A 14,684-nucleotide genomic window follows, 5' to 3' on the forward strand; every position below is an offset into this window, starting at 1 on the left:
ATCCCAGAACCTTTCTGCTGATGCATACTGTACTTCAGACGTAATGCACTCTCCTCCTCCAAGGGCAATGAAGGCCTCATCAGTGAAAGATAAATATTTAATGTTCTAAACATATGTACTTCATGCACTTTGTCCTATATTTGCAAATACAAAACTTTCCTTAGGAGGAGGACACTACTTTACTTCTAAAAGGAAGACACACAAGTCTGTTATAAACCTCTGGTCAAAATAATAACAATAACCCTTTAAAGACACAATGAAATTAATTTTTACTCTGCTCCACATTATTTTCTAAGGATGATGCTATGTCCGATCGGCTCTCTAAGATGTTAGAGAAACATGTCAAAGAAAACCAGGTTGCTCTTTCAGAATCCAAAGAAAAAAAAAAAGCAATGATCAGTCTTGCAAAAAAGAACAATTTTCAAGTTACCAGCAACTCACAGCAAGCACACAGACACACATCCTTGTACGAATACGGCAATGAGATACAGTTTCTTAAGAGGCAGACTCCCTCCCACCGGCGTGTTAAGGAAGAAGAAGGCAGAATTCACAGCTCTCTGGAAATGCCCCTGCTGGGACCGCCCGGGACCCAGCTCCTGCCGCCTTGCCGAGGCTAGATGTCCGCGCTGCGGACCGAGATCACGGGACCGGCCTTTGCAGGGGAAGAGTTGCTTGTCATTCAGAGCATTTCCCCCTGCTAAGATCAGACAACCTCTGCCTGCCTCCCTGACATTCTTCCAGAAAACCGCTAGAAACAAATCCGAATTACCCTTGTTGCCGCACATGGAGGATACAGGCACATTTTGCTGCCTGAGCAGCCCATTTTCCAGCTTCAGTCTCCAACTCCCCCCACCCCCAGTGCCGGCCGAGAAGCGCACAGGTGGCCACGCCACCCACCGGGCCGGTCCGTCTACATTCAAAGCTCCGCCAGGAGGAGTGCCATTGGTCCTTGCCCGGCCTTACTCACGTCCTGCAGGTTGGCGTGTGTGCTTCCGACGCCTCTCCTCCCAGGAGCTGATGCTGCAGCTTCTGCCTTTGGCACCGGCAGCCTGTGATTACTTAAAGCCACAGCCCTTCATTTATGAGAAACCATAGCCAGACCTTAGGCTGATCGATTGCCACTTACTTAAATATCAGCTGGTCCAGTGGAAAGAAAAACCAAGCTCCTCTGCAGTGGATAATGGAGTTATTTTCAGATGTGTGCGCCTTTTTTATTCCCCTCTCTAATTGAGGTCATTAGATGATTATTCTTGCTAATAGAAAAAGGAAATTTGTTCTTCAAAACCTTTGTGCTAACTGAGTTATGAAAGAGGAGACAAATGGCATGTGTTGTGACTTAGAATTTAATGTGACATTGTAAAATGAATGCTTTTTCCCAGAAAAATTAGCTTGAATGCTTACAACATGGTCCACTGGCATTTTAAGAAGTGTGACCTGCTGATTTGAGAGTTGGCGATCAGATCTATTTTATGATTTTTTTTGTTTTGTTTTGTTTTTTACTGTGTAGTCGTTTCTCACTAAAAAGGTAGGGAAGTTAACGAAACACTAGCACTGTTGTGGACATTTAATGGTGACTGGAATTTAAGTACATTTTGGTCTTAATGGTATTCTAAATGCTTGATTTTTAAAATGCAGTATTAGGTTGGTCTGAAAACACAATTCAATGAGTCCAAGGTTTTTTAGTGAACAACAAAGGTCCATCTAGTCAAGGCTACGGTTTTTCCAGTGGTCATGTATGGATGTGAGAGTTGGACTGTGAAGAAAGCTGAGCATCGAAGAATTGATGCTTTTGAACTGTGGTGTTGGAGAAGACTCTTGAGAGTCCCTTGGACTGCAAGGAGATCCAACCAGTCCATTCTGAAGGAGATCAGCCCTGGGTGTTCTTTGGAAGGAATGATGCTAAAGCTGAAACTCCAGTACTCTGGCCACCTCATGCGAAGAGTTGACTCATTGGAAAAGTCTCTGATGCTGGGATGGATTGGGGGCAGGAGGAAAAGAGGACGACAGAGGATGAGATGGCTGGATGGCATCACCGACTCAATGGATGTGAGTTTGAATGAACTCCGGGAGTTGGTGATGGACAGGGAGGCCTGGCGTGCTGCGATTCATGGGGTCTCAAAGAGTCAGACACGACTGAGCTACTGAACTGAACTGAACTGAATGAGTTTCCTGATGTAGAAATCAAAGTTTGAGGGAAATCAAGCTGGATGAAATGGGGAGATGAATAAAAATATCTATACTACAAAATTAAGTTGGTATAAAATTTCCAGGGATAATTTTGTGAAAATTTTCACATCCTATCACAAGTATCTACCAGGCAATCTTTTTGCTTATTAAAGGGGCCTTGGGGGCAAGTAGTTGAAATCCAAGGTTGGTTGGATCCCTGATGTGGAACCTGTGAGTACTGAGGACCAGCTGTACTACATCATTTTATATGAGGGACCTGGGTGTCCATGGATTCTGGCATCTGTTGTTGGGGTGTGCATGGATGGAGGACTGTCCGGGAACCAACCTCGCAGATACCAAGGGTTGACTGTACCCATATGGACATTCCCCCAACTCTACTGCACTCAACCTGCCTCAATGCCCAGAAGCTGGGATCTCCCTGGTGGTCCAGTGGTTTAAGACTTTGCCTTCCAACGTAGGGGGTACACGTTCAATCCCTGGTTGGGAAGCTAAGATCCCACATGCTTCTCAGCCAAAACACCAAAACGTAAAACAGAAACAATACTGTAATACATTCAATAAAAACTTTAAAAATGGTCCACATTAAGAAAACAATGCCCAGAAGTCATCGGTATCTTCCAACCTCTGGCAATCCCAGTGATAATAACAGAACAATTCATGAAGTCATTTTAGACTCTTCTTTAATGGGCTGCACCAAAGTCAGTCCGTTCTTTCTTCTGAATGTGTCTTGAATCCATTGCATTTTCTATTAATACTGCCTCCATTCTAATCCTGATCCTTGCCAACCCCATCCTGAACTATGGAAAGCCTTCCTCCACACTGTTTTGCAGAGGATTAGTAGATTTTCACCCCATATTCTTGGTGCATATAAGTATCCTTGCTCAATGAGAGCCCTCCATTGAGTGTATAAAGAATAAACTTCCAGAGGCAGCTCACTCTCTGAGACCGCCCATGTGTCTATCCAAATGTACTCTTTTTCTAGTAAACACTTCAGTTGTTTCACTAAAAAAAAAAAAAAAAACACGTCCATGAACCTCAAATCACCCAGCTCCTGTTTAGACAACCCACTCCGCTTCTGAGTCGGGCTTGCCATGCACATCCCATCTCTACAAGCTGGAATGCCTGGTCTTCTGTAATTGACACATTTTATAAGCCTTCAGGGAATACTAACAGTCAATCATAGATACCACTGCCTTCCCCCACATGCCTAGACAGGACATTTATCCTTCTGAATTGGTTGGCAAGTTATTACTCAGTACCAATTAACGAAGTACCATTTCAGATGCTGGGGAAAATAAAGAAAAATGTTGAAGACATGGGAATAATGTCTGAAAAAAGCTTGGGGGCTATGTAGAGCTAAAACATCCAGGCCCCATAATTCAAGGCTGCTGCTGCTGCTGCTAAGTCGCTTCAGTTGTGTCCAACTCTGTGCGACCCCATAGATGGAAGCCCACTAGGCTCCCCCGTCCCTGGGATTCTCCAGGCAAGAACACTGGAGTGGGTTGCCATTTCCTTCTCCAATGCATGAAAGCAAAAAGTGAAAATGAAGTCGCTCAGTCCTGCCCGACTCTTAGCGACCCCATGGACTGCAGCCTACCAGGCTCCTCCATCCATGGGATTTTCCAGGCAAGAGTACTGGAGTGGGGTGCCATTGCCTTCTCCATAATTCAAGGCAGATGACCTCATACGAGGGACCACGGTACTGGATAATGGAAAAACAAAGGGCTTTTGATCCTACGTGAGACGCCGACCACAGTGCCCGTATCATGATAAGCATATGTTCAGTGTTCGTTTCTGTCTGACTCTCCTGGGAGTTTGCCCTTTAAGACGTTTACCCTTTGTAGATGACAAAATGCATTTTGTCACTTAGATATTGACTGCCTGTTTCTTTTTGTTTAGCTGCTCATATATCAGTGTTTCTGTCTTAGACCTTTATGGTCCAGATAACAAGATTATTTAATTGTCTTTGTATTGTAATATGCAGAATTTCACACAATGTGGTGGGAGGGTGGAGAGGGAGGTGGGAATCTGGTTGGAAAAAAATTCTTTTATGCTCATGCATTACAGATATGAAGTGCTCCAAGCGGGGATGGGGAATGAACTCACCATAATTTAATTAGGATTCCCCAGGACACAGGCACTTAGTCTCTGGCTGTCGTCCCATTGGTGAGCCTCAATGTGCTAGCTTGGGAGCAGTCAACAGCACAAGGGATTTTGCAGCAAAGAGCCAGGTCTGATGGCTCAGATGTAGGCTCTCTGTGACCTCCTCCATCCCCACTACTACACAATGAATTGTGTCCACTTTTCTGGGTCTCAGACATTTTTACTTTTAGAGCGCTAGTGTCATTCAAAATTCATCTTTGTTTAGGTGCCACTTTGGGTTAGATTCCACTTTCAAAAATATCGGAGGCACTCTGCATACTGGTTAGATGTCTGGGGGCAGGCGGGGGGGGGGAGGGGGGGGTGTACCTGGAAACTTTTATGGAGAAATTGGGATTAGTGCCATCAACACTGTCTTTCACTTGGCCAGTATGCACAGAACGCTTAATAGCTATGCAAGGATAAACCAAGAATCAGAACAAACTAAAACTAACAACAGTGTGTCCTTTGAGAAACAGAAAGTGTGGTATTGGTTACCAGGTTTATGAGACAAGCATTGGAACTTCTACTCTGGGATGAATGATTGTTGTAGTTGTTTAGTTGCTAAGTTGTGTCTGACTCTGCGACTACATGGACTGAGGCCCACCAGGCTCCGTGTCCATGGGGTTTTCCAGGCAAGAATACTGGAGGGGGTTGCCATGCCCTCCTCCAGGGGAAATGATGATGATATCTAATGAATGATGTCCACTACCAAAGTGGTAAAGTCATAGTCATTAAATAGACTTGCAACAGATGGATAAGTGATAGTTCTAGGATTCCAACCACTTTTACATATAATTTAATGCTCCGAAACTATTTAGAAAAACTTAGCAATGACAAGATAAATATGTATATGCAGATCTCTATCTATCTATATAACAATCACTTCTATAATAGGTATAAGAGAACCAAAGGGTTAAATAAAAATTTTGGGAAAAAAATGCTTAACTTCCCCCTTTGTTGTATCTTTCCTTCCCAACTATATTTTTAACAGTGCCCTGTACACATTAGGCAATCAGTAAATATTTGCTGATTGATTATAAAGAGCTAGAAAAGAGCAAAGAACATTTGTGTAAAGACTTTATAAGTTCACCTTACATCTGGGATTCCACCCTCTTCATTGCCCTATTTGTTCATTCAGATACACATGCCTGCCTGCTAAGCCCCTTCAGCTGTGTTCCACTCTGTGTGACCCTATGGACTGTAGCCTGCCAGGTTCCTCTGTCCATGGGACTCTCCAGGCAGAAACAGTGAAGTGGGTTGCTATTTCCTCCTCCAGGGGATCTTCCTGACCCAGGGATCAAACTTGTGTCTCCTGCATTGGCAGGCGGGTTCTTAACCACTAGCACCACTGTGTCTATTATGTATGAGGCACTGCCATGGCAGCGGGGTGGTTTCCTAAGAAAGCAGCAGACCCAGATCCTGCTCTCAGTGAGCTTCCTATCTTAAAAAGTAAAAACAGCTGCAAAATGGTGATACAAACAGCCGACTCATTGGAAAAGACTCACACTGGGAATGATTGAAGGTAAAGGAAGAGGGCGGCAGAGGCTGAGATGGTTGGACTGTATCACTGAGTCAACGGTCACGAACTTGGGTGAACTCCAGGCGATAGTGAGGGAGAGGGAGGCCTGGTGTGCTGCAGTCCATGAGGTCGCAAAGAGTCAAGACATGACTTTGCGACTGAACAACAACAACAATAAGTAGAGTGTGCCAGGGAAATGTACGTGCTCTTAGAATCCAGAGAGTAGATAAAACAGAGCTATGGTGTTCTGTGATGACCTAGAGGGGTGGGATGAGGGGTGGGGTGGGGGGCAGGCTCAAGACGAAGGGCATGTATGTATACATATGGCTGATTCACAGTGTAGAGCAGAAACTAACACAACATTGTAAAGCAATTATAGTTCAATTGAAAAAAATTTTTAATTAAAAAACAAATAACAACAACAACAAAAAAAACAGAACTAGAAGGACCAGGAAAGTCTTCATAAAAGAGCGTCTTTGAGCTGAATTTTAAGAAATTCAATGGAGTCACAAGGCATTAGGACCTTAAAAAATTGGAGGTAAGATGAAATTCACAGACAGCACAGGGAGCCATGAAGCTCAGAGTCCGCCCTGCTGTGGATGAAAGCATCTCTCAGGGTGCCCGATCCAGTGAAATGTTTCCTCTGGTACTGGACCTAGTCCTTCTGCAGCTGAGCAACTGACAGAATGTTTGGCTTGCGTTTAGGGGCCAAGTCATGTGGGAGGAAAGTATCTTCGAATGCTGGCACCACATGGAGCGCGGCAGGGGCATGCCACATGGGGCACAGAGGGACCGAGGACACCGGTGAAGGGAGACTCCTGTCGTCCACCTCACAGGCACTCCTGTGCCTTTGCTCACCAGGGTGCAGAAAGCAGGACGGCCTCATCATTGAATTTGCATTTTTAACTTTGCAATTTGTATAACAAATCCATGTAAAGTAAATCCAGGTAGCAATGGGCTGCTACTACAAGAAAGATCTGAACACATAGGTACTAGGGAGAAGGGTGGTAACCCAGTAAAGATATTAAACAAAGGATGAAAAAGGGAGGAAGTTTGTAGAGGATTTGAACAAGGCTTTCTCTCTCTCTCTCTTTTTTTTTTAAAAAAAAACTACTTATTTGTTTGGCTGTGCTGGGTCTTAGTTGAGGCACACAGGATCTAGTTCCCTGACCATTTGCATCAGGTGGCCAAAGTATTGGAACTTCAGCTTCAGTATACCAGTCCCCCTGCATCGGTAGCTCAGTCTTAGCCACAGGACCACCAGGGAAGTCCCCGTAGGGGATTTTGAGTTCACAGTGACCTAGTCTTTGGTTCAAGTCCTGGTCCTCCTCTTATCAGCTATCTGATGATAGTCAAGTTACTTAACAGTTCTATGGCTCAATTTTCTTATTTATAATCTCCAACTCGTGTTTTTGGAGAGGATCTTATTAATAAGTGAGAATGTCTGGTTCTTAGTAAATACTCAACACATGTTAAACCCTTCCTGTTTCTCCTCTACCTTCCTGATTATACAGCTGGAGCACACAGGCAGTGAGGGGAGGACTGAAATGGGCAGCTTCTGCCAAATTATCGAGAGAATTTTATATTCCCTGTTACATACTGGAGTCATTCAAAAGAAGTATGTGAGCCATGGAGGTAGTTTTAATTTCCTAGTAGCCACATTTTTTAAGTTTAAAAGTTAAACTAATTTGACAATATATTTTATTTAACTCAGTATATCCAAATTATCAATTCAACATACAGTCAATAGAAAAATTATTAGTGAGATATTTCATATGGTCTTCAAAACCCAGGTGTATTTTACACTGACTGGATATCTCAATTCAGCCAGGCTACACTTCAAATCAAACAAGACCAAACCAGTCAATCCTAAAAGAAATCACCCCTGAGTATTCATTGGAAGGACTGACGCTGAAGCTGAAGCTCCATACTTTGGCCACCTGATGCAAAGAGCTGACTCTTTGGAAAAGACCCTGATGCTGGGAAAAGATTGAGGGCAAAAGGAGAAGGGGGCAGCAGAGGATGAGATAGTTAGATAGCATCACTGACTCAACGGACATGAATTTGAGCAAACTCCAGGAGATAGTGGAGGACAAAGGGGCCTGGCGTGGTGCAGTCAGTCCATGGGATTGCAAATAGTCAGACATGATTTAGCGACTGAACAACAATAACATGCTTCAGATGCTCAATGGTGTTTTCAAGCTTGTGGTTACCATATTGGGCAGATCAGCCATATAGACGATGGAGAGGCACTGAAGGAGTGCTTTGGAAAAATCAATCTACTAGCATTGCTTGAGATGGATTATAGGGGAAAGAGTGCAAGCCTGAAGACTGGTTAACAAGTTATTATCGTAATCTAGCAGATAGTTTATCCAGGGCTTGAACAAGGTTGGCATCGGTAGAAATGGAAAAGAGAGGATGAAGGAAGGGGAGCGATACAGCGGGATGAGAACTAGCTCATCAGACTTGATTGCTTTCATGTGGAAGATAAGGGAGCCAGAAGAGTGGAACGTGGGGTTGTTAGGCTGGATATAGTAAAGTAAATAATTGGCTTATCTCTACATAGACAAATTGTTCCCTACATTTAATAATTATGTACTTTCCAATTTAGTTTACTTGGTTATATAAACCAACACTCAAATTCCTTTCTTACATAATAAAGAAAAACAAAAGTACTGAAAATAGATGAGTTTTAACTCAAAATCATGTGGTACTGTTAAGTCAAGATTCTAATAACAATAACAGAGTTCCATTAGATGAAATAGAATTTAACCTATACATTTTAAACTTTTTGTCTAATAGCATAAAGTATTGAGTGGTAAAGTAAAAAGTGCATAGAACCAGAAATCAGAATTCATGCTCTCCCATCACTGGTTACAATGTATACAAATTTTGAACAGCTTATTCAGTTCTTAGAACTGTTTCTTCTTCCACTAAGAGAAAACTATCATATGTCTTGATTATACCACAGTGGTTTTATCAGCATGATAAGAAATATGTGAAGTACTATAGTAACTAAATGCCATGGGTATCACAGAAGGGAAACAATAGGATTTTTCTTCTAGTGTGTGCCTATTACTGACTTGCTAAGTTGCCTTGAGAAAGAATTTAGCTCTGTTCCCAAATCTTATAATAATGACTAAAATATCTACTCTTTTGAGCTCACAGGAAGACAACTGATAGAGAGACATACAGAATATAAGCCTAAGCTGTTTTTTTAAAAGAGTATTTATGAAATACCTGAAAGCATTGTTTTAAATTTTTTAAAGGACACTTAGAAATTAAACACACAGATATGTTCTCAGTGTCTCATCACTCCATATTTACCACAAAGGCAATTTCCCATCTTAATTACTCACATTACATTTTAGTGGGTCCATATACATTATTCTACTTGTGTAACATTTTATTGTTCAAATCAGTGGCATAATGTTCCTGAAGGACAACTCTAATGGGGTAAATTTGTGCAAATAAATATTTAGACACACACCAAAACCCAGAAAAATACTGTATGCTACTGTAATTTAAAACTAGATAAATGTCTACATCTCCATCTCAAAAAAAGATGTGTACGTATACACACACACACACACACACATAGAGTATATGTAGAGAGATATATCTATAAATATATATATATGTGTGTGTGTGTGTGTGTGTATATGTGTGTGTGTGTGTGTATGTATATATGTGTGTGTTTGTGTGTGTATATGTGTGTGTGTGTGTGTGTGTGTGTGTGTGTGTGTGTAGGCTACACTGTGGGATCTTAGTTCCCTGACAAGGGATCGAACCCATGCCCCCTGCATTGGAAGCAGTGTCTTAACCACCGGACCACCATGAAAGTCCCTCAAAAAAATTTTAAAAAAGAGAGAGAGATTTGAACAAGGCTGTAAAATGTTCACTAAATACTGATCTAAACTGTCTACTAGCCTGGAAGCTTGTCAAAGGCACAGAACAAGTCTCATTCACCTCTGCCTCCCCTGCCCCAGACAGGCGATCACATCAGAGTAGCCTAAGAATAAGTGCTAGTTTGTTGGATTGAACTGAACTAAAGAACAGGCAAACTGAACAGGTTTCCTCCTGAGATGTCATGTATCTTTGTCTTTAAAACAGTGATTTAAAAATACCTAGAGAGCTCAAGTTACATTCTCAACCCAGTATTTCCCCTTAAATAATTAACTTTCTGTTGCTACGCCAGTAGCGTATGTTCATAGAAACTTGGTTTTCTCAATGAATTTTAACTAGTTCCTGAACTGACATCCTCGTATCAGGGGAAGAGTCAGTAAGCAAAGAAAATCTGTTTCATGTTTGTTGTACCACACACTATCTTAGGAATGGATGAAACTTCTGAAGAATTCTTGGACCAACCCTGAGAGTTATCTCAAAAATTTGACCCGTAATCATTCTCATTTTCAAACTATTAAGCTCACTGCGTGATATGGAAAGCTACACATAGTTCGATAAAACATGAAGTGAAAAAAAGGTTAATGCTGTGAAACAAAAGTCCTATTGTATGGCAAGACAAGAAAAGTTTGAACATAAAATGTTCTTGGTCCTTTGGCCTTCTCTCTCCCTCCACTGTGTATTGCGTATCTGTGTTATGCATCGGCCAGACCTCCCCCATCAGCAGAAATACCTGCTCAGCCGTTATAAAGAGCACCATTCTAGCGTCAGCAAGACAACTCCTCAAAGATAACATTCCCTGAGAGCCCGAGGGCTCACGTGACCTGCCACTTTGTTCCTGCAGACCTGGATTGTGTGAACTGTCAAGGATGTCTCAAAAAACACGCACATGACTTGCAAGGTGTGGAACAGTTCTCCGACCTTTCCGCGAAGCTCTTCCCAGGTCAAAATCCTCAGTTTGGCTCAAGTACAATGTTGTTTCTTTCTTAGATCGGCTGATGAATTTTTTTTATCAGCAGTGCTAATATAGTCTAGAGGTGTACAGTAGTTGAACAGGCAATTATATTTTCATTGTTGTGGGGCTAAGAGACTCCAGAGGAGAAAGAGAAGAGCTCAGAAATGTTTCAAGCCCAGATTTCTAGAAATCTAGACTCTACAGTGACTCTAGGTATCAGGTGAGTTGGCAAAAGCATAAGTGGCTGCATACTAAGTTGCTTCGGTCGTGTCCAACTCTTTGCGACCCCGTGGACTGCAGCCCGCCAGGCTCCTCTGTCCATGGGATTCTCCAGGCAAGAATACTGGAGTGGGTTGCCATGCCCTTTTCCATGGGGTCTTCCTGACTCTGGGATTGAAACCATCTCTTTATGTCTCCTGCAAATAGGCAGGTTCTTCACCAGCGCCACCTGGGAAGCCCCAATCTTACTGATCACTCACTTAAAGATATTCCCAAGACAGGAGCATGGGCATTGCACATCCTGTCCACCCTCCCCGCCCCCGCCCCCGCCTTAGTGAGAAAGCTGTTCAGAGGGTCTGTGTCCTTACCTCAGACAGCAGGTGCTGAGCCACAACTGTTAATGCCTCAAACTTGGTGTTGCCCAGGGAAAGAAGCTGCTTGAGCTGCAGGATAATTCCACTTTGCTTCGTACATTTGCTCTTATACTGAGCCAACTCAAGTGCTTTTTCAGAGGACAGCACATCTGGGGACGTCTGGGTCTGGATGCACAGACTTCGGGGACTCTTCTGTCTGCCCTTTTCAACTGCAAAAGGAACGGATATAGGTAGGAAAACACATGACCTTCATTTTCCTAACCAACACCATGTGGGTTCCCTAAACACTAGAGCAGCCACAGAAGAGCGCTTCAGTTATGTTTATAAAGAAAAGCATATGGATGAGAATGGGGATTAATCAGATATCTCTATGTCTGGAACTAGAACCACAGATGGCGGCTTTAGTTCTGACTTAAAAGGATGTATACGCGTCAGAGAATGAGGGGTATAAAGCAGATGGATTGACCAATCCAGAAACATGGAAACTGTGTGAAAAATAATGCTGACTTCATGGTTTCTAACTTTTCAGGTAAAGTGGTACAGAAATCTGCTGTGACGAGTACCCTGACTGGAGGCTCTGATTCAGGCTGGCTGAACACACACACACACACACACACACACACACACATGACTGAACTGTTAATGCCTTTCCCTCTTCCTATACGTTTCCTATCAACTTCCTCTCCTTTCCCTGCTGATGGCCTGGTGCGTTCCCAAGATTTATACTGTACATGAGTCATTTCCTAATCCCTGATAAATCACCACATATACAGTGAAAATCTACTCACATTTAACCCCTGATCTTTAAATTCACTGCCAAGTGTACTATACTTAGAAAAAAGAATTTTTTTTTTTACTTTATTTTGAACTGTAGTTGATTTAAAATGTGTGTTAGTTTCAGGTGTACAGCAAAATGATTCATTGAGAGCTTCATATGCTTCATAAAATACTTTTATCTATTTTTATTTTGGGCTATGTTGGGTCTTTGTTGTGCTGCGCAGGCTTCTCATGCGGTGGCTTCTTCTGTGGCAGAGCACTGGCAGAGCACAGGCTCAGTAGGTGTGACGCGCTGGCTTAGTTGCTGCGTGGCATGTGGGATCTTCCCGGACCAGGGATCGAACCCGTGTCTCCTTCACTGGCCAGGTGGACTCTTTACCACTCAGCCACCAGGGAAGCCCTGAGTATAATGCTCTTGACTATACTATTCTGTTTTCTATCAAACACAAGCTTTGTTGTTTCTTTTTCCCCTTCAAGCAGCAATATGGTTTAAAAAAAAATTTTTTTTAAGACGCACATGCTAATACTCCAAATCCATCTAAGATGCTAAGTGACTGCTCACTTTCTGTCACAGGGCCCTGGGAATCTATTTTATACAGAAAAACTGTTCCATCTTGGAACCATTCCAAATGTCTTGGCCACTTTAAACATCAAACAGAATTGGAAAAAGAGGAAAGCAAGCTGCTTAACTTCTTAAAATGAGTAGTCTAAATAATCAGATGTAAATCTGAAAAAAATAAAGTCATAAAAAACTAAAAAAAATAAATATTTCTTTATTCTCACAGGCATTCCCTACAGTGTCTACATTCTGTGGTGACAAACCTGAGACCATTTTATAGATGGTAACTACTTTCTCTAATTTTTTAGAAGGAAGGAAACTGATTTCTAGAAGGAAAATAAAGAAACCTCAGTATTCATGTCCCAAAAACCAGTGGGAAAATACATTTAATATTCTTTAAGTTAAACAAACAGGAAAAGGGCTCTCCTTTTCTATGGTAGCGTTCCACGGTTAAACAACTCGTATTTGTATTAACACTTGATAATTCTCACTTCTAAAATGACTAAAATATTGTGTCTAAAAATACTTAGACTTCCCAGGTGGTCTACTAGCTAAGACTCCAGGTTCCCAATGCGGGGGACCCAGGTTCCATCCCTGGGCAGAACCTTCAATTTACAAATCTAAGATTCCACAGGCTGCAACTGAGACCCAGTGCAGCCAGACATTTTTTTTTTTTTTTTTTTGGACAGTCATTATTTCTATATTTATTTACTTATTTTTTAAGATAAAACATTTCAAATATAAGAAAAGTACACATAAAATAAGCAATTTTATCTACAATTGAGATGAAATATATGTTCAAATTTTGCTGTATTTGTTTCAGATTTTTTTTCCAGATTTTTTTTTCCCCCACTGTTTTTGTTTTTTTCTCTGTGGGAGAAGGCAAGGGTGGGACGATTTGAGAGAATAGCATTGAAACATGTATATTATCATATGTGAAACAGATCGCCAGTCCAGTTTCAATGCATGATACAGGGTGCTTGGGGCTGGTGCACTGGGATGACCCAGAGGAATGGGATGGGGAGGGAGTTGGGAGGGGGTTCAGCATGGGGAACACATGTACACCCATGGCGGATTCATGTCAATGTATGGCAAAACCACTACAATACTGTAATTAGCCTTCAATTAAAATTAAAAAAAAACAAAAAAACAGAGTTAATAAATCTTCTCAGTGGCCCTCCATAGCAAAGCGAAGTTCAAGGATGTGAAGGGCCTAAGCTGGGTGTAGGCAGCGTCTATAGGGCAGACTCCAAGACAAGAACCTAGGCTTCTGTTCCCACCCATTCAGAAAGTGGAGATGGGATGGGGATGTAATATTGTTACATAACTAAATATAAACATTTACGCAGAAATCTTAACAACATGTTACTTAATTCACCCAAGCCCATTATCTGCTAACTTCTTTTCAATAAACCTATATACTGGTAAATACCTACCTTTTATATCCTGTTTTATACACTTTTATTCAAACAAACAGAAGAGCAAAAAACTTCTTTTAATCCTTGACCATCCAGAACTTCCACTGTGACATATGTAGATACAGGTTCACTTTCCTGACTGATATCATAGCTTATGTCTTCCTAGTACTTACTGAAATATGTACTCATTTATCATTTACTGCTCTGAAGTTACCATTTCTTAAATCCTTAACATTTCATTCTGTTTCTAGGATTTCTATGCTAATCAATTTTATTATGTAATACAATATCAGTTCTTAAACCATTAAGTTATATTTATAAAATCAAGAAATGAAGCTTTTATATTAACATTTTTGGAGAAAACATTAAGTTGCTTGCCTACTTAGTTTTTAGTATTAACAAGTCATGTGCTAATAAGTTACTTCTAAGGGAAAATATGAAATATAAATTAATTTATTAAGCACTGTTTTTTATACTCAGGATGAAAATATAGGCACTCTTTTTGTAGCACCAAAATTTTTGTTCTTCAAATTATCTCTTATGCCAAAGTTGGGCAGCAGCTAAGTATTAATATTTATGTTTGGCTCCTTGAGAAACTAAACATTTTTAACTGGATTATCAAGACTTTCAA

General features: G+C 41.4%; 1 protein-coding gene across 7 annotated transcripts in view; it reads right to left on the reverse strand.

Annotated features, from left to right (window-relative positions):
- Nucleotides 1–14,684, reverse strand: part of MTUS1 (microtubule associated scaffold protein 1) — a 188,243-nt gene that overhangs the window by 34,539 nt on the left and 139,020 nt on the right. For all 7 annotated transcript variants that reach the window (XM_006080146.4, XM_006080147.4, XM_025279382.3 and 4 more), the window contains one exon: nucleotides 11,294–11,508. In XM_006080146.4, coding sequence (XP_006080208.4) covers nucleotides 11,294–11,508 — 215 coding nt within the window. The remainder of the gene's footprint in view (nucleotides 1–11,293; nucleotides 11,509–14,684) is intronic.

Source organism: Bubalus bubalis, chromosome 1 (genome assembly GCF_019923935.1).
Source record: "Bubalus bubalis isolate 160015118507 breed Murrah chromosome 1, NDDB_SH_1, whole genome shotgun sequence".
Lineage (NCBI taxonomy): Eukaryota > Metazoa > Chordata > Mammalia > Artiodactyla > Bovidae > Bubalus > Bubalus bubalis.